The sequence below is a fragment of the Sinohyriopsis cumingii genome, chromosome 9, assembly GCF_028554795.1.
Source record: "Sinohyriopsis cumingii isolate HCF-2022 chromosome 9, ASM2855479v2, whole genome shotgun sequence".
In the NCBI taxonomy this organism is placed as follows: domain Eukaryota; kingdom Metazoa; phylum Mollusca; class Bivalvia; order Unionida; family Unionidae; genus Sinohyriopsis; species Sinohyriopsis cumingii.
Genome location: NC_142969.1, coordinates 74,613,166 through 74,638,318, shown reverse-complemented (window position 1 = coordinate 74,638,318; position 25,153 = coordinate 74,613,166). Strand labels below are relative to the sequence as shown.

The 25,153-nt window shown below is 36.2% G+C and overlaps 1 protein-coding gene across 2 annotated transcripts; it reads right to left on the bottom strand.

Moving 5' to 3' along the window:
* Positions 1–14,764: 14,764 nt before the first annotated feature.
* On the bottom strand, positions 14,765–24,839 carry LOC149792038 (uncharacterized). Of its 2 annotated transcripts, none has more exons than XM_089970532.1 (3): positions 24,586–24,839; positions 21,401–21,513; positions 14,765–16,638 (listed from the first exon to the last, which is right to left on the bottom strand). In XM_089970532.1, the coding sequence occupies exons 1-3, from the start codon at positions 24,735–24,737 to the stop codon at positions 15,875–15,877; spliced, it is 1,029 nt and encodes a 342-aa protein (XP_089826658.1). In that variant the 5' UTR covers positions 24,738–24,839; the 3' UTR covers positions 14,765–15,874. The 2 variants fall into 2 exon arrangements, with proteins under 2 accessions (XP_089826658.1, XP_089826657.1); XM_089970531.1 differs by having other exon boundaries at positions 14,765–16,641; positions 24,586–24,838.
* Positions 24,840–25,153: the final 314 nt, after the last annotated feature.

Sequence of the window (25,153 nt, the reverse complement as noted above, 5' to 3'; positions counted from 1 at the left end):
CAATCTGACAAAAAAAATAAACGCGACTTTGATCTTGATGTTGAATTTATTATTGAGTTAAAACAGCAGCAGAACAATCATTGCGCATGTTGTAATTGTATAATGTTATGGCGATATTCAAGTAATGATTCAAGACAATTTACCGTAGATAGAAAAGATAATAGTCGCGGTCATACACGAGAAAATACCATGTTAACCTGTCTTGAGTGTAATCGACGTAGAGGCGCTAGTTAAGTGATCGCGGCGGTAGTTGTGTATCCACAGGAATTATTTGTAGTTGTTCACGTGTAAATCCACGTTGAGGAGCAGCAGAATCTAATCTGTAGATTGCAGGTCTGGAAACGCCTACATTTCTTCCAGTGGATCTTGTCACGGTAGATATTTTGTGTGTGGTAACACTCCAAATAGGATCAGTTGCTCTCGCGCTACCACCTTCAAGTTCACCAGGCTCATATAAATATCTGACTGTAACATCACCTAATATTTTTTGTTTTCCAGCATCTTTCCGTTGTGTTGGTATATTTTTTTTTGTGACCGCGCTAATGGGTTTCATGTTGGTTGTTCGTGTGATCTCATTATTTAATGCAGCTATCACGTTTGGTAATCTTGCCACCCATTCGCGAGATCTCTTATCCTGAATAAATTCCCTCGCGTATTGATATCCAAATAACCGTTCAGCAAGTGTTCGATTAAATCGCTCAACAATTGCCTGATCACGGTGAATTGCAGTATGACCTCGTCGTATTTTGGTATTATGTTGTTTCATCAGCGATGATACTGGACCAAGAAATTCCTTACCAGGATCAACCTGTAGCAGCTGTGGCCATCGCAGACCACCTTGTGGTCCAAGTCCTCGTTGATAAATTCGTTCAAACGCATCGGCTACTTCAGATGATGTTTTCGCCGATAGCGGCTCCGCTTCTTTATATCTACTTGCAACATCAACTACGGTTAGCGCGTACTTGTACGTTTTTCCACGCACAGTATCATGCGGTAAAAACAGAATATCAGCTTGATGAACTTCATTAGGAACACTGACATCGAAATACGAGTACTGAATTTGTTTAGGACGTGGTAGATAAATTTGCCATATTGCTTGTTTAGATAACCACGTTTTAGCAGTAGAATGTTTAACCGATACTGCATCAGCAAGTTTACCAATTGCTGCTTTGCCTCTCCAGTATCCTCTCGGTGAATAATAAATTGATTCCATTATTAATTACCAGCCCCAATCGCTAATTTACCTTTCATCGAGGATCTTACTAACCAATTAGCTAATGATTCTCTAATATTTTTATTTTTTATAGAATTTAATGAATGAATTAATTTTACATCTGCAATATGCCTATCTTGTAGATTTTTACTTTTATAAGCTACATCATGAGCATGACAAGCTCGATCGATAGCGTTTACTGGTTCCTCGCCTGGTTTTGGTTGATCTTGATCATCGAGCCTGATATCGAGTCTGGTACCAGGACCGCAATAATTATATCCTGGTAGATGTTTTTCTCCGCTGTATTTAGCCCATGGAGCACCTGGAAACTTTGACATCAAATTAGCAATATCACCACCGCGCTTATTAGGTAAAAATGAAAATTTCTTTCTACCGCATATAGAACATTTTCCACCGTACGCTATTTTTTTATTTTTTGTTGTAACTGTAGCTAAATCAATAGTTGGAGTTTTAACTCTACAACGTAAACAATATAAATTCATGTTATAATATATATGGATATAATTGATTTCTCAGCAACTCGGCAGCGAGAGCCAGTTAAGCATCATCCTGCGCTACCGAACTCCATCAGAATGATTATCATAGGACCATCTGGATCGGGTAAGACGCAATTATTACTTAATCTGATAATGAGATGGTTGAAATGGGATAAGTTGTATTTAGTAGCACCATCCGTTGATGATCAACGATGTTATGATGTACTTAAAGATTTCAATGAAAACGCACGATTACTGGATGAAGATACTGATGTTATAGAGTTTATAACCGATATTGATGAAGCACCATCCGTAGATTCCATAGACGGATTTATTAATAATTTAGTTGTATACGACGATGTGATGCTAGATAAACAATCAAATCCAGCCAGAATATTTTCCCGAGGTAGACATAAAAATACAGACGTGATCTATGTTACTCAACGATATACACAAATACCAAAAGTGATCAGAGACAACTGCAACATTTTAGTTGTGTTTAATGGCGTAGACATACACACGTTACGAAATATTCATCAAACTTGGTGTGGTGGTGACATGGATATAATTAAATTCAAAAATTTCTTCTCACGAGCGCAAGCTACCCCGCATGGATTTATAACAATAAATTTACATGATCCAAGAACAAGATATCGTGTGGGTATTGATAAAATATTTGGGTAACAGGGGTGATGATAAAATTAAATTGAATTAAACAGATATCATTAATATAATGAACAACTGTGCGTGGCTGCGTCAAGGAACAACAGATAAATGCAACAAAAGGTGCCGTGGAGAATATTGCAAGAAACATAATTATCTTATAAAGAAAAACCCTCATGCTGGTCCACGAAGATGTGTTGGATGTAACAACGGCGTTAGAGGATTATATCAGATTTGCAAAAATTGCGGTGGAGATCGATACAGAAGTTTGATGATATATTATAAACACAGAAAGAACATAAATCCAAAAATAGAAAAACCACCATCAGAACTTGAATATTACTTGAAACATAGAACAAATTCCGAAGATTCAGATGAAGATGAAACAGATGAGGAAAAACGACAGCGAGAACGTGTTGAAAAATATTCATCAAACTTGGTATGGTGGTAAATTAATAGCAGCAGAGAGGGTACCTACCAACGTTGGTCGTCAAAAAGGTAAACAAGAAATAAATAAACACGCAGAGTACTTTATTTTTTCAGCTACTATTTCAAACTGAGGTTTTATTAGTACAATCGGTAATTGCAAAAATAAACATCTCAAGGAAAGTTCATTTGTAAAATCTGGACCTTTCTACGAGATGATTTATTTGTTTGTTTTATTTATTTTGTCGGAATTCTATGGTCTGTTCACCCTCTCTGCTGCTAAACGCAATGCGGGGTTATGATGAAGAATGCGCCATGGATGGACCGAAGAAGCAAGCTAATAATTAAAACGCGGAGACAGTGACTGATTGCGCGAGTAGGAGTCGCAGGAAGATATGAGTTTGCACATAAATTAATATCTTCGTAAACCAAGGTTATGACATCTTAACTCATTACCCCCTGGAGGTTTTTTTTATCGTTTTCGCCTGAAATGCGAGTAGGAAACACGTTTTGGATGCTATTTCTGAATAGATTCTAATACATTGACTTCCAAGAAATCTCTCGTTAACCTAATGCTTAGTTGTGTTAGAAACGTCGTTTTGCAATGGCTATTTCGCTCGCGCATGAGCAGACGATTAAATGTTGGAGGTTTTTTTTTTTCTTCTTAACGGACCCATCATTTTCGTATCGAGACCACTCATTATTCCAAATGCCCGTCTTATCCTACTTTTTGCAAAGGCTCACCTGTCTGTGTGCAGTTCAGACCGGTCTACCTTAGAGCTGACGCCAAAAAGTCTAAAATCCGTAAACAAAATCGGATTCCGACCACGGGCGAATTTTCTCTATTTTGTAGAGCAACATGAACGTCCAGATTATTTTGGTATCATTGTAGAGCTATATCTGTCTACCTTTCTATAATACCACCCACTTTAGTGTATCATACATGACCTTGACGCTGCAGAGCTCGCCAGTACGCTACTACCTCCTGATGAGTAAATGCGGCGCCAGTGGTTAATGAGTTAACCGGCCTACAACTTGGCGGGCCGATCCGATATTTCAGTGCTTTCTAATATCGACATATTTTGGACATCACAAGTTGTCTCCCTTATTATGCAAAGCCAGCAAACCAGTTGCATGTTACATCGGTGCATTATACATCAGCTGAAAATGGTACAGGCAACTGACCTCAAATGGATACTTTGCAAGTTTAACATCGAAAGCAAGACTACGTACCAGAGCGAAGTCATTACATGTCTGCTTGAGGAAAAGGGTTAATTTGTGCAAGCAAAGTCAAGCAGTGGACAGTCACTTTATTCTTTAGTCCATTCCAGTATGTCCTCCCCTTGTTTGTTTCGTCTTTAAATATATGATCACGTACAATACATTTAATATTTGGCATCTTAGGGATTATACTTTATCCTGCTGCTTAACTTGTATACGTTATTTATTAATACACACAAAGCCCTGGGTATTTTAATGCATACAAAGTTTTGGGTATTTTAATGCACACAACGTTTTTGGGTATTTTAATGCATACAAAGCCCTGGGTATTTTAAAGCATACAAAGCATTGGGTATTTTAATGCATACAAAGCATATGGTATTTTAATGCACACAAAGCCCTGGGTATTTTAATGCATACAAAGCATTGGGTATTTTAATGCACACAAAGCATTGGGTATTTTAATGCATACAAAGCGTTGGATATTTTAATGTAGGTCTCTGGTGGTGCTAGCAAATAAAATTCAAACCGATTATATTCAAAAATACGTGTATGTTCATAACTAAGTGCAGCGGCAAAAAGTCTCAACACAGTTAGTAATACTGTATTCGGTGGCTATCGAGAATAATATAATTAGTATGACCTGGTTCTAGACTGTGCTGGCAGATATTTAAACTCACCAACAACTCCGAGCACAAGAAAAAACTACGTAGCGGATTTACAGACAAGTCGAGTAAAATAATATTTACTTTCGTGGCTTATTACCGCTTATCATACACTGGTTGTATATTGTGTGTAGCTTGCTTGCCAAGTCGTATGAGGAGGCGGAAGAGTCTGCAATGACTTGTTAAGACCCAAAGGGGAAACATGACAAAATACCCAATCCAATACTACTTGTTTTAATTGAGTATGCTTTCATTTGTCCTCTGACAATTACTTAATGAACTTAATTCCCCTTAAATGCTTCATGATAAGGGGAGTTCTTTTATGTCTACAATACATCAACGTGGATTGTCAGAGCCTTACTTTTGGGGGCTTTTCAGACGAATGGACCTGGAAAGTAGGTTCGGACATGAGTACGGAGGACGGAACTGACGAATATGTCAAGAAAATGTATTTTTAAATAAATATATAATAGCAAAATCTGAGATTCCTTGCAATAATCACGCGAGTTTTGGGAATGCCTGAGTGGACGTACCACTCTCGTGTAGTCAGTGATTAACCGTGTACTGCTCTTAGCCTTTACATCCTTCATTCGTTCGCTAATCATTTTTGTATTAGTTTACTGCTCATATTTAAAAAAAAAAACAAACAAAAAAAAAAAAAAACAGATCTGGTCACGGAGTGAGAACCGCCCCAAGGGATCACTTTATTTCCATAAGATTTATTTTATTTAATCTGAGTACCAAATAAACGATGGTTAAGTAGATTTTTTTTTAACGAGTGTTAAATGACTGTATGGCTTGATTTAGTGGCTTTAACGCCATTTTTCAGCACTTGACAGGCCAGTATATATAGCGGAGGTTGAACCATCAACCTGCTGGAAACTACTGGCAAGCTTTCTGGCATACCAATGGTGGCCGAACCGCGATTCCAACCAATACGGACTGAGGTGAAATGCGAGTAATCTGTAAAGACGAGCATTGTACTCCACTCGTCCACCCGCGGCCCGTAAATAAATGTAATTAACAGTTGCAATCCGTGCCGATGTTAATTCTTTACAGTGGAAAATATTGGAGTGCACTTTGGATTCATCCTGGGGTGAGTAAGTTTCTCGAAAAAAATACTGGGTCGGTGTGACCTACTTTCCACGATTATTATAAACTGGTTTAAAAGAACAGATACTAAGCTCTGCTTTCGATACATTTTAAACTGTTGTCACCAAATTCAACGTAAAGGTGATTCAAAGATGACATGTGTCGCGCACCAAAAGGATTCGCAGTGACCTAGTCTGTGATTTATTCAAAATTTCTGAAAGTACTGTGTCAATCGCTTTTGTTCACGATAAAGATCCTATGCTGTAATACAAATTTGCATAAAATCTTGCACTGAGTATGCATGGTATTATTAAAGTTTCATGCACCAAAACTTGGTCGCTGTGACCTATATAACAAGATGAATGTAAAAACAAATCCATACTAAGCGCAATTACATCAATTGCAAATAGATTTCCAGTTACAGTGCATCTAAGGGCCAATGTATTGTCGCACCCACAAACTAGGTTATTGTATCCTACACTATGTGATTTCATTTTCGATTTTGTTTCAAATGTGACCTTTCTCCCTGTCCACCTTGCAAATTCTCTTCTCATACAACTTTAGGCGATAAACTTATATTTTCTGTTCATATTTGAATGAGAACGTGGGTCACTTTGACCTACTTTAAGTGGTTCAAGATTAAAACAAAAAATTATATATGGGTTCTAAATCCAATTCCATTTTACCTATGTTCCAACCAAACTTCAGCACTTCTTAGGAAAAAAGCATTTATCGCATCAAAACTGGGTCAATGTGTCTTCATTCTTCACAATTCTTCTTCTTCTTCTTCTTCTTCTTCTTCTTCTTATTATTATTATTATTATTATTATCATCATCATCATTATGCGCGGGTTCGAGTCTCAGGCTCGGCCAATATGGTACGTGAGAAAGCTTGCCATTAGATCGTCGTGGCTCGATGGTTCTTTCCGTGGTTTTCCCTGGTTCTTCCTCTACGATTTATACTGGCCACCATGTATAGCCTATATTGTGCTGAAAAAAGGCGTTAAACCCTATAACAACAACAACTTGTATAGTATTATTATCATTATTATTAATATTAGTATCAGTATTATACTCCTTACAATTTCTTTATCAACATAATTATCATAATCGTGATCATACTGCATTGCAGGGGAATTTCATTTAAGGCTGGTATTTGTTTATAATATAATTGTCACAAGGATTTACATACAGCAATATAAAAGTCATTAAACAAACAACTAAAGTGTGTCTAAAACTGAAATTACCCTTATTTTGTTGGAAAGATCATTTACAAAACTATTTCAGTTTATTAAGCAAATTTAAAAAATAATGGTTCACTGCTAGCAAAGAAATTACACTAAAAGAAGTGGCATCTGTGGGATTGCTGTTTCTAAGGTGATTGTGTTGACAGACTGTTAAGTAACATAATGGCTATTGTATTTTCAAAATATACGGTAGATCCCTTCTAAAATAACAACTGAGCCTTTAGTATTCACGATAGGTCCGTCTAAAATGACAATAGAGTCTTTAGTATACATGATAGGTCCCGTCTAAAATGACAATAGAGTCTTTAGTATACACGATAGGTCCCGTCTAAAATAACAATTGAGTGTTTAGTATACACGATAGGTCCCGTCTAAAATAACAATTGAGTTTTTATTATACACGATAGGTCCCGTCTAAAATAACAATTCAGTCTTTAGTATACACCATATGTCCCGTCTAAAATAACAACTGAGTCTTTAGTATACATGATAGGTCCCGTCTAAAATAACAATCGAATCTTTAGTATACATGATAGGTCCCGTCTAAAATGACAATAGAGTCTTTAGTATACATGATAGGTCCCGTCTAAAATAACAATTGAGTCTTTAGTATACACGATAGGTCCCGTCTAAAATAACAATTGAGTTTTTATTATACAAGATAGGTCCCGTCTAAAATAACAACTGAGTCTTTAGTATACATGATAGGTCCCGTCTAAAATGACAATAGAGTCTTTAGTATACACGATAGGTCCCGTCTAAAATAACAATTGAGTGTTTAGTATACACGATAGGTCCCGTCTAAAATAACAATTGAGTTTTTATTATACACGATAGGTCCCGTCTAAAATAACAATTCAGTCTTTAGTATACACCATATGTCCCGTCTAAAATAACAACTGAGTCTTCAGTATACATGATAGGTCCCGTCTAAAATAACAATCGAATCTTTAGTATACATGATAGGTCCCGTCTAAAATGACAATAGAGTCTTTAGTATACATGATAGGTCCCGTCTAAAATAACAATTGAGTCTTTAGTATACACGATAGGTCCCGTCTAAAATAACAATTGAGTTTTTATTATACAAGATAGGTCCCGTCTAAAATAACAACTGAGTCTTTAGTATACATGATAGGTCCCGTCTAAAATAACAATCGAGTCTTTAGTATACACGATAGGTCCCGTCTAAAATAACAATTGAGTCTTTAGCATACACGATAGGTCCCGTCTAAAATGACCCTAAAGTATTCAGAATAACAACCAGTTGGTACCAAATTATTGAATCCATTCAAGACTTTATATGCTGGATTGGACACTTTTGTATACCAGCTGTTTTCAAACAGATAAAACTGTACTTCTTCCAAACGACATATATATGACATTTAAAGTCGTGTAAAAATTGGTAATTTACAACAATTGCCTTTAAACACATTTGGCTCCATCTGTATTAAAGTTTTCAACTTACATCAAACCGTTTTCCTCCAAGGACACATTTCACACATTGTTGGTGTTTGTTTGTGTTTTTGCTGTTGCTATTTGCTTTGTTTCGACTCTTCGCATTAGATACAAGCGCTTTGTTAGAAATTTAGAATTAAATCAGTGTCTAAATCGTTCACATCTGGAAATATATCATTTTGCTTAGTATATGTAATTAAACCCATGATGTGTAATGCTAACGTGGCAAAACAAGGTAACAGCATCAGAACTTTATCTATCGCTACATGTCTAACACCAACAAAGTGCTTATACTAACAAACCATCAACCAGTGCTTTTATGGCAAAGCTTGAGGTATCTCATGACTTAAACACGAAACCGTAGCTTTCCGAACATTCTGGTCAAACGTATGTCACCAAACAGACTGTCTCGTATGCAAATACAACTTATGTTAACATCTACACTTTTCATGAAATCTTCACTACATACATACTGTCTTCGCATTCATGTAGTTAACTTGCTCGGAATTTTATTTTTTCTATATAAGTGTTTACATTTATCTGTACCAAGTTACTTGACCCTTTTATCCCCATGTTATATTTCAGACATATAAGGTCAAATGACCCATGGGTAACCCGACATGTCGGATACTGAGCACGACTTGACCAAAATAATCCTGTTTTCTCAAGTGTTTAAATACTCTGTAGCGAAAAAGTACTAGGTCTGAAAGGTTCTACTGGACTTGAACCCGATAACTAAATGATTGCCCCAGGTTACTACTGTGCCCATGACCAGGTAAATAACAGACTATATCATAAAGAAGGTAAAATCATTTTTCGGGGTGGGTGAGTGGGATGGCCTGGAATTGTTTTGAACCAGAATAATATTCCGTTTCTTTTTACCTCAAAAATTAATTATGTGGACCACCACACTGGCCTCCATCCCCATCCCCAATTAAATGGTCAACCACAAAGCACTTCACATGGCAGGTGCACTTTACCATTATCATGTGCAGCTAGTGTGGCAGCACTGCCCATCCTTAAAAGCAAAATTATATGTAAAGCCATAAAGCTCCGATTTAAAAATAAAATTAAAAAATAAAATGTAAAAAATTCAATTTTCTCTTCCAACACATGAATGAAGACCTCATTAAAAAAGTTTTACCTTCGAATTTGGCCGGAAATAACCATCCATCAGGTGTTACATATTCTTTTGATACTTTAAGTCTTCCTCTTGTAAAATGTTAAGTAGCTTTTAAAACAGTAGAGTTGCAAAAATAACTTTTGGGAAGATATTCTACACTATAATTTTCTGAAAGAAAATATAATTTTTTTGTAAATCGGAACATGGCTTGGACAGTTATTTCTTGTCGAGAAATAACCTCGGCATTCGTATCACCTGAGAAATTTCTGTGAGACAAATATATCTCAGATGTTGGTACAGTAATTTACTGAACCAGAATGCAATCAACAATTGTATAGTTCACCTCTACTTCCACTAGTCTCCAGTGTCGCCATGTAACTGACTAGGGACATTGATTTTGTAAACAACATAATATACAGCTAATATTTCTCTGACTATTAAATAATGAGATCATTATCAATAAACGTTTTTGTTTATCTAATCTGGGCGAAGGACATATCTATTACGCCATGGAAATCCTGATGCATCTGATGTTTCCAATGTTCTTTATTATAAGTTTAGTAATAAACCGATTTTTTGACAACTTAGCATGTTCTAGAAATGAACTTTTGAATGACATAAATGAACTTTTGAACCTCGTCCTGGTTCTCTTGTTGTGTCTTATCTTTTTATAATATTCTGTTTACCTGAGAAATTACTCATTCTAGGCCTAACATCTTGAAGCAGAATAAGTCTTATTGTATGTTCAGATCTTCATTTGATGGAATTACTTATTCAAATTATTATTCTATGGAAATACAAAGTGCTCATCAATAATATTCTTGGACAGAAACCTTAATTTGGAAATATAGTAAATTCAGACAAGGACAAATTTCGGATTATATTATTGTGATACATCAAAAAGACTAAGTATATCATCACACTACAGGCTACTGGCACATCACTATATTCGAGACTATTGGTACATCAACACATTCAGCATTTGGAACTTATTTGGAGTACCACTGGAACTCAATTTTAACTTCATACATTTAGACTTTTCATAGAATTATTCGACTATGTGAGATTTAATACACAATACTGTAAGTTCTTTCAAAACTTTTCACATTGTATTCAAGGAATTAAATTACTTGTTGAATTTTACAAAACTAGTTGGTTTTTGCTCTTTTCTGTTGCTTTGTTTAAGACCATAGAGTTGCAACACCAGTAGCCATTGCAAGTATTATCAAGTAGCAAATAAATTCAGATTAAAGTTGAAAAGCAAGTAACCCTTAGTCTACTCTCTTAACATTCCTATACTCACTCAATGTACAATACACTGTTAACCGGCTGAGGATAGAATGTCACAATATACAACGAGTATTCATTAAGGGCTATTTGTACTGCATAATTCAGTACTGGTGGATGGTTAATTATACTTTGTTGACGTTGTTTTAGGGTTTAGCGCCATTTTTCAGCACATGATAGGATGTACATGGCGGCCAGTATTAATGGTGAAGGAAGAACCTGGGAAAATCCCAGAAAGAACCACCGACCCACGAGAAGCTACCGGCAAGCTTTCTCGCATACCCACATTGGCTGAATCCGAGACTCGAACCCATGCAGACAGAGGTGAGATGAGATGGCAGTGATCCATAATGGAGAGCTTTAGACCACTCGGCCACTCAGGGCCCCTAATATACTTTGTAAACAAATGGCTACAAAATATGGCAACATAATGTCCCATTTCTTTCAGTTACGCATCCTGCAACATTTAACAGTAAGTGAAAGAATAACCTACAATAAGAACAATCCCACAAACTTTGATACAACATATAGCAACATGGAGTCTGTGTTTAGTAAAAAATAAATCCCAATGACACTTAGGGCAAATCCACTTCATTACAAGCAGAAGTGAATTTTGTGTACATATTTAATAAATCAAACATGAGCTCGTTTCTCACAATGTTTGCAAACAAAACTCATTCTGGTTTTCGCCTGAAAATCGAGTAGGAAACACATTTTGAAAGCTATTTCTGAATAGGCTCGAAAACACCAAATCCCCGGTCATCTTTCAATAACATACTGCCTAGTTGTGTTAGAAACATCGTTTTTCATTGGCTATTTGACTCGCGCATGAGCAGAAGGGTAATAGTTGGATTTTATTTTTGTATCGAGACCTCTCTTTATTCCAAATGCCCATCTTATCCTACTTTTTGCAAAGGCTCATCTGTCTGTTTGCAGTTCATACCAGTTTGCCTTAGATCTAAGCCCCAAAAGTCTAAAATCCGGACATAAGCGAATTTTGGGTTAAAAAAAAGTCAGGTCCAAAAAATGAGGTTTTTCTATCTGTATTTTGTCGTGCAACCAGATATTCCAGATTATTTGGTATCATTGTAGAGCTACATCTGTCTACCTTTCTATAATACCATCCACTTTAGTGTATCATGCATGACCATGACGCCACAGAGCTTGGTAGTAGGCTACTACTTCCTGCCCCGTAAAGTCGTTGCTAGGGGTTAATGTGTTAAAAAGGTTAGAAGGGACTGTATTACCCATAAGCAACATATTTTATTGAAGACAATAACACAAGTTTGATGTGTATTTTGGTAATAACAGTTACAAACTTTTAAGTCCAAAATATTATAATGGTCATCAAAACAGAGTCTGGAATATATGCATATTCTCTGCTAACATTTCTTTCTGTACATGCTGTACATCTATCATTTCTATTGCACCACAATTCATAATTCATTTTCCCGTATTTTTTTAATTAATAAATCATGAGTTTAAATCTCTAACCACCTTCTTGGTATTCTAGTAATGGACAAGCTTTGTAAAATTCAACAAGTACTTTATTTCTCCAGAACAAAGTGAATATGAAAAAAAAGAACTTATGATATTGTGAATTAAATCCCTTAATAATCCTTGAATTACAGACACAAGTCCAAATAATAAAAGCTCTGAATAAACTTTAGTGGAAATCCAAAATTAAGACCAATGCTGAAGGTGTTAATGTGCCTATGGCGGCCGTAGTGTGTTGTTGTTCAAGTCTTTATTAAAACAGAGTAATATAATTCCAGATTTCGATTCTGACACTATAAATCCCACTGAACAAGCAAATAAGTCATTTTATAGTATGTATTTTAGGAATATTTCTTTTTGCTAGTGTTGGTACCAAAAGTTTGACAGCCATTGGGTTACAAGGATGCATTTAACATGACCATCAGTCAAGGGACCGAGTTGACTATACAAAGTCCATTATGGCAATCTGTAATATTTTGCATCATGATCTTTCCCCAGATGCATTGAACTCAATACCCAATGTATCTGAAAAAAATGTAAAGTTATCAATAGCCCTTGACAAGGAAATTCTACCACAAAATAACAACATTTATTCCTACTTTCAACTGCCCTGGGCACAAAGGGCCTTCAGAGTAGGTCTAGCAAGAATAAACCAGCTTCATCATAGGCACAAATATGTAACTCACGTCAGGAAAACATAAAATGTAGGTTATCATGGCTGCTGTTGGTTATAAGGCATTGTGTTGACTGGAAATAGCATTAAAGAAATGCACTTTAAAACACGAAATGTTTGAACAAAGTCACTCCACATTTACTATAAGTCACCAAAACTTCTTTTAGCAAAACAGACATAACTTATCAGGATGCAACCATTCACCATATTTCATGATTCTAAGTAGAACAAAATGCATATAAATGCCAAAACCTTGAAGGCGAATGCAGACACTGAATCCAAACCAGTAAAATATGAAACACAGGTCACAATGAACCTATTTTGTTATAAGAGTCAAGTAGCAACAGAAATCCATATCATCATCAATTGCATGCCATGATTACAGTATGAACAATCATGAGAAATGAACATCAAACACAAAAAAAGTGATGCATAAAATATGGTCGATAGTGACATACTGCTTAATTGGGAGAGCTGTGCTCAGAAAAGTGTATCCCACAGTTTATTGCACAAAGTCTGGTAAAAACCTATGAAGCCATGATCTAAATGCAACAACATGACGTAAGCCAGTAAAATGTAAAATATAGGTCATACAGACCTTTCTGTTATCTACGTGGTGGTGAGCAGTGCAAAATCAGATGGTTTGAAGAATACATTACTATCAGTAGAAATGTCAAATTTAACCAAAGTCAGTGTGAAGTATGGGTCAGAGCGATCTACCTTTAAAATGAGTGTTAGTACTTAGCATCTCACCTTGTTTCATGATTCCAGGAACAGAAGTATCAGACACTAGATAAAGTACCAATATGGTCACAGGTTAAATCAAAAACATAAGCCAGTAAAACATTAAATGGTCACAATGACATTAGTTTGTTGTAATGGTGTGACATAAATAGAGATGCACCCAATCAACTAGTTTGATGGTTCTGGCACAAACAGCACTAGAGTGAAACAAAAGCAGTGAAGCATGAAATATGGATCATGGTGACCTATATCTGGGAGGAGGTTGTAGTTCTGGTCAAGGTATATCACTCACCAAATTTCATGAATCTTAGTATCACAGAATGTATATAGGGTGCTAAAAACAGCAGGTGGCAGGCACCTTATAAAATTGTAGGATAATGGTGGGCACTCTCAGATGAGCCATCAGGTTTAATAGCACTTCCATTCCCCATTGTTTCACTGTGAAAGCCATTAAGAACACAAAGGGAGAGATTAGAATTAGAAACAACCAACTAAAGCAAGCCCCCACATCCTCTGTTGGGTGTAACATGATGATTTTCATTGGCAGGTCACCCACAAAAAGGAAAAAATGAGGATTCAAACCATTTATTGCCTGGCCATTGGAGACACACAAAGCCAGCCATGCAGCACCGTATCACTATTTTATTAGAGATGCATCTTGTGCAGTGTACACTGGAATAATGAGGAATCATAATACAAGTGAATGGCTGCTACTGGGATTGAAAGAGTCATGCATGACACTAATTGTCAAAAAAATAGTAATACACACAGGCAAAGGATGAAAACGGAACATCTGCCAGTGTCATTCCACTCAAAGAGTGACATGTACAAAGACACAGATGTCTCAGGTGTGATGCAATGATAGGGAAAAGTACCATCTGCAGAACAGTAGAGATAAAGCCAAGTTGCAGTTCAAGCAGGTAAGCATTAAGCTAATAATCAAAGTGCATATATGATAGTCAGCTAAAATTAGTATTTATTTTCATTATGTTTTTTCGATGTGAAAAATTATGGTTGATATATACCTGATTGTATTGTGTATGAACTGTAGATCACATAGCATCAACAATGGACATATAAAGCACACACACATTTGATATGTTAACCTGGGTCTGGACAACTTACTGCAGATGAAGTGTAGCATTACAGCAGCTTTTGGAATATATAAACAGCCTGGGAGTGGCCTGTGCAGAACAGCAGGAAACAGGAGAACACTGAACAAGAAATTGTCTACCTCAGTGCCATTAAGCCAGAGGAGCCTATGGTGCGAAAGATCCCATTTGGTCTTGACTGGGTAGCTCCACAGCCTCTCTTTATTCCTGGAAATCTAGACCAATGTGGTTGTGTGCTTTCTGCAAGGTCAAGGACTAATTAGAGGCCTAAATGAAGATTGTACTATTTGTGTCAAAGACAAAGATCCATTGGAACTCAGGAGCACAGACTTCATGGAAGGTGTATAGTGCAAGGTAGGCAACAGAATTTCTACAGCCATGTGAGTAATGCGAGCAAAGCTACGATTCCTGCAACACTTCCTCACCCAATACCAGGATGCGGATAAGAGGGTAGTGGAGTCAGGTTTGACCCTGTGAAGGTAGAATCATATAGCAGTGGAAAGTCAATAATAATCATGCGTGAAATAAGACCTAATCTTCTCACTGGCATTGACACGCCTTCTTATGGTAACACCTGCTCAATGATCATGGTGGTATATGGTCTTTATGAAATGCAGGAACCATACCCTACTAAACTGTATCCTCACTGCTATGGTGGTTTCAACTGTATCACACTCTGGGTTATAATATTACCAGAGGGTAGGGCCTTACAAATGTTCACTGCCAGAAGACAATACAAAGAATTTCCAAATTATAAATTGTTTCTTTCTTTATGTCTTTTCATGATAATTTGTATAAACTGAATGCAAATATACACGATATGTGAACATTGCTATAGTATGGCAATATGCCAGTATCATTATAGGTCTTGATTTTCAAATTTGTCTCACGAAAACACTACTGAAAACATTATACATTTAAATACATTGTTCTCACATTTTTTTATAACCAACATGTTATTTACTGGTGGTAAGTAATGGCTTTTCAAAGTAATCCACACTACACTGACATATAAATTCATCATCTTTGTTCACATGGAAAATTACTCTGCTAGGTCTTTTGCTATACAACCATGTGTAGACTGTAAGGACATCTCCCTCAAAACTTTCTCCTGTATACAACAACTCCAGTCTTTTCACACCATTTTCAACCATATTTTGTAAATAAGATACCATCCTTCGCGACGATATATAATAAGCAGTGTCAAGAATGAATCGGACATAAGAACTCCAATTTGTGTGACCGTTGGCATCTGTATCACTCCATGCCACTCGAATTTGGAAAGATTCAGTACCATTATGTGGCTTCTCTTCTTTCTCAAATCTGATTGGTTCCTTTCCCATTGCTGATTCTGCATATTTATTTACCCACCAAATGGGTAAAGGCAATGGGCGGCGTGTGCTTTTGTTGACTGACACAACTTGGTTTACATTTCTGCATAATAAATTTCCAGAATTTGTAAAAACTTTAGTAATAGAATTCAAAGATGTCTTTCCAATATAGCCTCCTTGCACATTGATTCTAAGAGGATTTTTGATAATTCTGAAATCATAAAATTCAGGGTAAAAGTCAAGTTCTGCTGCCACAAGAAATGTGATACGGTCATCTGTAAGCTGGGCATAGTCCCGGAATGTTCTACCGGTGGAGTCTAGAGGAACATGATGAGAGTAGAATCTCCCTCCCTCCATTAACTTCATTATTTTCCACAGACGTGGTCTTTCTGCTAAGATAAAGTAAAATACAGTGGTGAAATTGAGTACTATAATAATCAGAATTAAGTCAAAATCACGATTTCACATACTACCAAGTTTAACAGTATAGACCTGAATGGACACTTGGATCAAATGACAACACAATACAAGGTGATGAAAGATGGAAATTTATTAAATGAATAAATACAAAATACAGCGATTCTTTCATGCTCTAAACATACGTCTCATTCAATTATTTTATCCACGCATTCACAAACTGGAAAACAAAAAATGATTCATATTTTCAAATGTATGGTGGTAAGATTTGTATAATCTCACGTAATGATTATAAGATTCAAATAATCTTATGTAATCTCATGTAATGAAAGTGAGATTCAAATAATCTCATGGAATTCCATGTAATGAAATTGAGATTCAAATAATCTCGTGTAATGAAAGTGAGATTCAAATAATTTCATGTAATCAAAATGACCCAATTGTACTCAAATAAAACAACAATCACTTGAAATAAACATATGATTCAGTCATTTGTACAGCCAAATGTTCATAAATATTTGTAAAAACTTGCAAATTTGTCAACTGACAAACCACAGTTCCCCTGAATTCTTGGGTTGGCCCACACTTGTATTGGCCACACACCCCCTTCATGGATCCACCATGCGCACAAGTTTACAAATTAGCAGTTCTGTCTTCATATGGCCTTGATGGTTACATCATCTTCCATATCCATATATACATGTAGACGGCCAGACAAACAGCCTAATATACCCGCACACACATATGCACTGACAGCACACAGTTCTCCTAATTTGGGTTGGCCCACACTTGTATTGGCCACACCCACCCTTCATGGATCCACCATGCGCACAGACATATGTATAGACATAATAATGTACATACATGTACCAACAGCTACAATAAAACCAAACTGGTCATAATAACAGGTACAGAATTAAAATCCATATACACATACTACTAAATTAGGCCCCTAACTGCAATTTGTAGCAATTCAAAAGTTCACAAAGTTTCAAATCTGCATAGTATTAAAGGCATCATTTCATGATACGACATTAAACACTGAATATGCTTCACATATAAATAACATACAAATGTAACACTTACCCTTATGGCTCAAGATCAAAAATGGAGAACATTCACTCCTTGACAAGATCCAAAGACCAGTGTGTCAGTTAGAAAACAAACGTGCCTTAAATCTACAGGAGAGTGAGTATTGGCAAAGGTAGAATACCCATGCATACAGTGTTTTTAGTGTCTCTTGCCACAAGCAATCTATGACGAGATACATGCTAGTCAGTTGCTTACCCAGAAAAACAATTATCCACCCTTAGGTAACATTGCAGGTATGACGAAAATAATCAAATCGTTCCAAGGTGAAACCAAGTTACATGTATTTCTTGCCTTATTCTGTGACACAATGACTCCAAAATATGTCTACAGGATTTGGAATGACCCAGGGACCAATGTTACAACACCACCTTTTTATATTTGTTTCATCATGTCCAGTAAGTATCCAAGTTTTCCAAGTGTGCCTATCAGCAGCATTCCCCTGCCTAGGGGCAAGACCTCAGGATGTACTCATAAAACCAAATGCAAAGGATGCACACCAACATTTATATTTCCACTACCACAGTTAAGAAACTCTGAGAGTTTCCAAAAAACATATCCATACAATCTAGCCCCACACCCAGGACTCATCAAAATTATGAAACTGTTGTGAAAATCTAATAATAATTACCAATCATATCCCAAATGACAATCTTGTCACTTCTGTTGTGTATTAAGCAATATGCTATATCACTAACGGATGGACAGATGGACCAAAAGTCAGATGGAAGTTAAGAGGGGCTGAGCAACATAATCGCCACCATTTTTATCCAAACTCCTCATCTTCATGCTAATTCATGGTTCAATGTCCGGACACATCTCCATAACAACCTCCAAACACCACAAAATACGAGTCACCATCTCTGGTAGCTGGCCCTGGGGTTATGGCCAGAATCTCACACATTACCTTTGATACTTTCCACTGGTACCACTAAACAGATTCTGGCTTTGGATTTAGTTTATTAAGTACCCTCTCACCTTTCCAGCCATCTTCTATCTCAAAAAAGCTCCAAAACTGTTGACATATATACATTTTTAAACTCTTTAGAGACTGAGGAAGGCAAACACTAAAATGATTGGCACAACTAAGCTAATCTTCTATAAATATCCCTTTTTGTGTCACATGATCATGAACCCCTATTGCATCATGTAAAAATGACTAAATCTCAGAATTTTCAGTCCTCTAAAGAACATATGCTGATACAACTTTCGGATATTTCATAAAGACCATGTCAGATGTGTCATACATACAGAAACAAATTGGAGATATTTTATACTGAAGACCATGTCAAGCGTGTGTTATAAAGAACCTATTCAAAAACAAATTGGAGATATCTCACACAGAAGACAGTCAAATGTGTCCTATATTCAGAAACAAACTGGAGATATTTCATAGAAAAGACCATGTCAAGTGTGTCCTATATTCAGAAAAAAAGACATATTTCACAGACAAGACCATGTCAAGTGCATCCTATATTTAGAAAAAAAGATATATTTCACAGAGAAGACCATGTCAAGCGTGTCCTATGTTCAGAAACAAATTCAAAATATTTCGTAGAAAAGATCGTTTGTCAAGCGTGTCTTGTATTCTGAAACATATTAGATATATTTCACGCAGGAGACCATATAAAGTATTCAGAAACAAACTGGTGATATTTTGTAAAGGAGACCATTTTGAAGTGTATCATATATAGAAACTAACACACTGTATATATTTCATACAGAAAACTGTGCCAAGGGTGTCCTGGATATTTAATAAAAAGTGGAGCATGCTGGGACTGATTTTGCACAAAATAACAAACAGCTAAACTTTTGGTAAACACATTGAATCCAAGAAAAAATACACAAGTGTATTTGCTTATTCAGGGCCAAAGCTTAATCTTCATCGTGGCTGGTACAAGTTTGTCTCCCTTTGCAAACAACACATTCGTACACAATTGACACCATTGTAAATAATGAGGTAGAAACATGCAGAAAGTATGGGCATCTCTTCAATAAACATTTTAGCCATGGGCTAATTATGTTAAACTATTCTGTCTAACATTATGGACAATGTCTCCATTAGCTTTGGTGAAATTCTATTCACAACTTTAGGAAAGTTTGAGTAATGGGCAGACAGACCAATGAAGAATTGAACAACATTCCTAACACTGAAGCACACTGAAAATGATGATGATGATGATGATGATGATGATGATGGTGATGATGGTGATAATGATGATGATGATGACTGTGATGATGATGATGGTGATAATGATGATCAGGCAAAATCTCTTTCAAAAGTACACATAGAACACCGAAATGTTTATTACAATGTTTAACAAATGTACAGTCTCAATACAATCAGCAAACTACAATCTATTATTTAAGATAATTTACTGTTGTTGTTGTTGTTGTTGTAGGGTTTAACGCCATTTTTCAGCACAAGATAAGATATATAAGGCGGCCAGCATAACTGGTGGAGAAAGAACCTTGAAAAACACTGGAAGAACCACCAACACACACGAAGCTACTGGCAAGCCTTCTCATGTACCCACATTAGCTGAGCCTGAGACTCGAACCCACGCAGATGGAGGTGAGATGGCAGTGATCTGTAACAGTGAGTACTTTAGATCACTTAGCCATTCAGAGCCCCTAAAGGTAATTTATGATTAAGAAATTCAAGGTTTCTGTCTCCATTCTCTAACAAGTACCATGAGCAGTGACATATGAACTAAAGAAATTCAGTTTTTATTTGTTCTATAAGTAAACATCAGTATCTTATATATTCCTCCTTGTTCACTAATCAACTAAAAGAAGGGAGACTATTCAAACTGGGACAAAAGGGAAAAATACAGGTCCAATATGGGAATAAAATGGTGTGTGTTGTGGGATTTTTTTGCAGCTTTAACAAGTCAAGTCATATCACTATGATGTCTGCAGTGTGGCAGTTTATATTGATGTCTAGCACGTGGGCATCATGCCAAAAACACATGGCATCATGTTTCACCCAGTCACATTATCATGACACCACGCCGACCAGTCCTAAAACTAACTACCTCTTAATGCTTAGGGCCAAGTAAGGTAGAAACCAGCACCATCTTCTTCAAGTCTTTCATACAAATGAGCCACTGACCTGGTTTGAAATGGTGACCTTCCACATCCAAGGTGGTCACTCTAACCACTTAGGCCACTGGTGGGGTCTAGGGTAAGTTGGAATAACTCTTACAAAGATAGGAAGAAACACAGTAAAATGAAAAAAGAGAATGGAATTTAAGAAAGCAAATGAGTCAATCAATGGGACTGACATTCTCCTCACCAAAAATCTAAAACAAGACTATTTCTGCATTTAACTGTGGAATGTTCAAACCATATGGTAGCCCTACTGAAAAACTCTTTTTCATCTAGGATTAACTAGACATCATAGTAAGTGTTGCGGTGCAAACTCCATGTCATTATTATCATCCATTATTGGATTTTCAAGATTGCCATGACTTTCATAATGGATACCAGGTGAATGATTGGGTTCAATGTGTGTGTAAAGTTTGGTGGCTATCCTCCCAGTATTTTAGGAGATGTTGCCATAAAATAACTTGCATTAATGGGAATAAATGACAGGCAAGCAGAGCTTGTAACGCTTAAACGGACACTTTACTGAATACTTACTTCTGTTATCAAAATCATCGTAGGATAGACCTGGATGAATAACGTTGGCCTCACACTTCTCCTCATTTACAGTCAGCTTGTAATTTAACTGTCCTAATCGCTCACTCTGTCTTCTGAAGAAATATCATAATTCTTTCTTTTAAATTGCATGACCATGTGACAATCTGTACCTGCCAAAAATAACAGCTTTTAAAACAATTTAAAATTTTCCTGTAACAGTCAATAATTACAATACAGCTGTATAACTGGGTTTTGTTCATGCAAGATAACTAAGTACAAAAAACATACCATAACTATATGTACTATGCTCCTTATTAAAATCTGTTTGTGTCTGACATGGACTAAGTGTAAACCTGTCTAAGGAATATCATAGCGTTGGCATATTTCTACAGCAGGTGCCCCAAAGGTCACACTTTCGTTTATTAATAGATTCGGAGGATTCTGGAGGACTTTGGATAAAATTGAAAATTGACCAAATGTTGACGCTTTGTGAAAATACTGATTTCATTATTTATGAAAGCCTATTTAACACACAAACGTACAAGGAAATCAGACGAGATGAATGATTAGAAAAATACTGGGTCATAATTTAAGCTTATATCAAAGATATCCGAGTCATTTCCATCTTAATCAGGTATATTAAACTGTATTATCAATGGAAAAAAAGATGGAATTTTTACATGCAACGTATGTAAAAGCATCGTCTAATCAATCTAGTAGTGGCTTGATACCAGATTATCTTTTGCACTAAGTTTCAGGGCTTTTCTTGGGTGTGGGCTGACTTGTTTGGGGAGTATTTTCTATGTTCAATTTAGATTTTGTTGGTCTTAACAGCACCATTAGCATGCTGGCTATATCATGCCTAGGAAATGAGAACAAGTGCCTTCAAAAGGACACAATGAGGCAGCCAAGCCAAGCTGACCTATGCCAGCGTCAAACCTGTGATCCTTGGAATAACAGTCCAACACTCTACCATCTGAGTTACTGCAGTGGCTTATTCTGCTGCACATCTCTCCACCCAGATACCTATGCCTAGGTTATTCTATTTGCTGTGTTAGCTTTATCCAGGTCAATACAAAGGTATCTGTCTAAGGAATGACAGTGCCCTATTCAGCTTTATCCAGGTCAATACAAAGGTATCTGTCTAATAAATGGCATTGCCCTAGTTAACTTTATCCAGGTCAATACAAAGGTATCTGTCTAAGGAATGACAGTGCCCTAGTCAGCTTTATTCAGGTCAATACAAAGGTATTTGTCTAAGAACAGCACTGCCCTAATTAGCTTTATCCAGGTCAATACAAAGGTATCTGTCTAAGGAATGACAGTGCCCTAGTCAGCTTTATCCAGGTCAATACAAAGGTATTTGTCTAATAACAGCAGTGCCCTAATTAGCTTTATCCAGGTTAATACAAAGGTATCTAAGGAATGGCAGTGCCCTAGTCAACTGTATCCAGGTCAATACAAAGGTATCTGTCTAAGGAACAGCATTGACTAGTCAGCTTTATCCAGGTCAATACAAAGGTATTTGTCTAATAACAGCAGTGCCCTAATTAGCTTTATCCAGGTCAATACAAAGGTATCTAAGGAATGGCAGTGCCCTAGTCAACTGTATCCAGGTCAATACAAAGGTATCTGTCTAAGGAATAGCATTGCCTTGATAAATTTCTCCTTTACAAAAAGTCCATACAAGCTCTAGACAGCTAAAGATGAAGTTTACGTCAAGGTAAAAATAGCTAAGCTTTTAGCATTGATAATAAAACTGACAGGCACTAAAAATTAGACCTCTTCAAATCAATAAATTTTGGAGACTTATACTAAAGCATGACCCATTCAACATATGTACTTGGACTTCGTTTTTGCACACTCTTGTAATGGGGATTAATTTATATTTATATTAAATTTATATATAGTTCTATATGCAAAATATGTTTATCTGTGATTAAAATCTTCTCCAATTGGAAGAGTAATTATTCCACACCCTGGATCCTGAACCATGAACCCATGGCCCTTGGTCTCAGATTCACTAATAAACGTTAAGTATTTTCCGACAAGCTGCAACTTTTTAAGATACCTTTTTACTGTTTGATAGGTAATAATGGCTTTTATCACAGAATATTCAAGAAATATCACTGATTAAAATGCATTCATAAAATCCAGAATTTTCTAACTTAATCATTCCTTATCTCTGAGGAAATTGAGGATTAAAATGAAAATGTTAATTTACATCTATCCCACGTTCTTCACATCTGACAAAAATACTGATGTCGTTTGCAAGTTAATGTAAAATCTCAATTTCATGTGAAGTTTTAAATGTTTTTTGGTGCAATCTGAGCTAAATCATCCCCCAAAATGTAAAATACAACATAAAATGTTTCATTCGAGTTACCAGACCTACCCATATTTTAATAACTTTGCATAATGTATGTCTCTGCTTTTCCTGTCAAGATTCAGTACTGTGTCCCATTTCTCATACCCAGACCGGAAATTTTACATGGGTGCAGGCTGATTGGGACCAGACTTATTCCAACCAAATTACAGCCCAAAAGATAGGTTGATTCAAACCATATTACTGGCTGATTTGGACCATATGAAATACTGTGTCATCTAAGATTTAAACGAATCATTTTTAAGAACTGTTTTCAGATATATTTCTCTTCATTCACAGGTGTGTAGAGCCGAGTGCAAAACTGTATTTAAGGAAACAAATCCCCAATTTTACGTAACATAATGGATTTATTCTGTATACAAATCAAATGAAATAATGTGCAAATGTTTACCCTCTACTGCTAATTCAATAGTGAAATATTTTCAAAGCTGCTCTTTCACCTTTTGTGCACAATTGTAATAATTCACTTTATTTTATTGATAAATATTCACTAACAACAACAAAAAATAGAAAACTTGATCAACACGGTACAAAAATCTTGTTTATTGTACTTGTTCAATTGTTCGATGTATGTTCAATCTGCATTTATCCTTTATATTGTTTTTCAACCTAACAGTGCTGAAAATAAAACATGTACTAACGAATGAAACTACTTGAACACGAGAAGTGTGAAGCCGTATCTCGCAACAATGCATCCAGAAATAAAAATATCTACATTTTCATATCAATTTAAATTTCCAAATCTTAACGGTGAAATACGCAGGACATGACAAAGTTATAAATAAGCTAGGGCGCGTACCCAATGTGACCTGGCGGTCGTGTATCCTGATCTCTCTTCATAGAGTTACGAAAATTATCAACACGGACAACTAAAGGAGGCGTTATCTTCTGAAGGCATCTGATGTGGCAGTATGGTCTAAAAAGAAAGCACCTGTTGACGTATATAAACATTCCATAAAAGATCTGTTGGTCAGTCTTGTGTGGTCGAGGAACCAATTACATGTATTAATGTGATTGAAGGTGAATGGCGTAGGGGACGTAACTCTGCATCTCAGCTAAAGTTGTATCCAACACGAAATAAAAATTCGGTTGAAGTCGGTTTGCATTTATAAAAATTGCTGATATTCGACTCCGACCCCCACCCTCTTTTCAATAATAATAACATCAAATTGCAAACAGCTTTAAAAGACCTAGTTATAACATGCGGAGAGGAAGGTTTATAAGATAATTTATTGTATGTCATCTAAAAAAGGATAGGACAATGACAATCTTATATATACCCCTCCCACATGTTTCCATCTTTTTTTTCTCTGTCTCGCGTGTGAAAAGAGGGGTGGTGTCCCAATTTTTTTAAATACTTTTTTTGT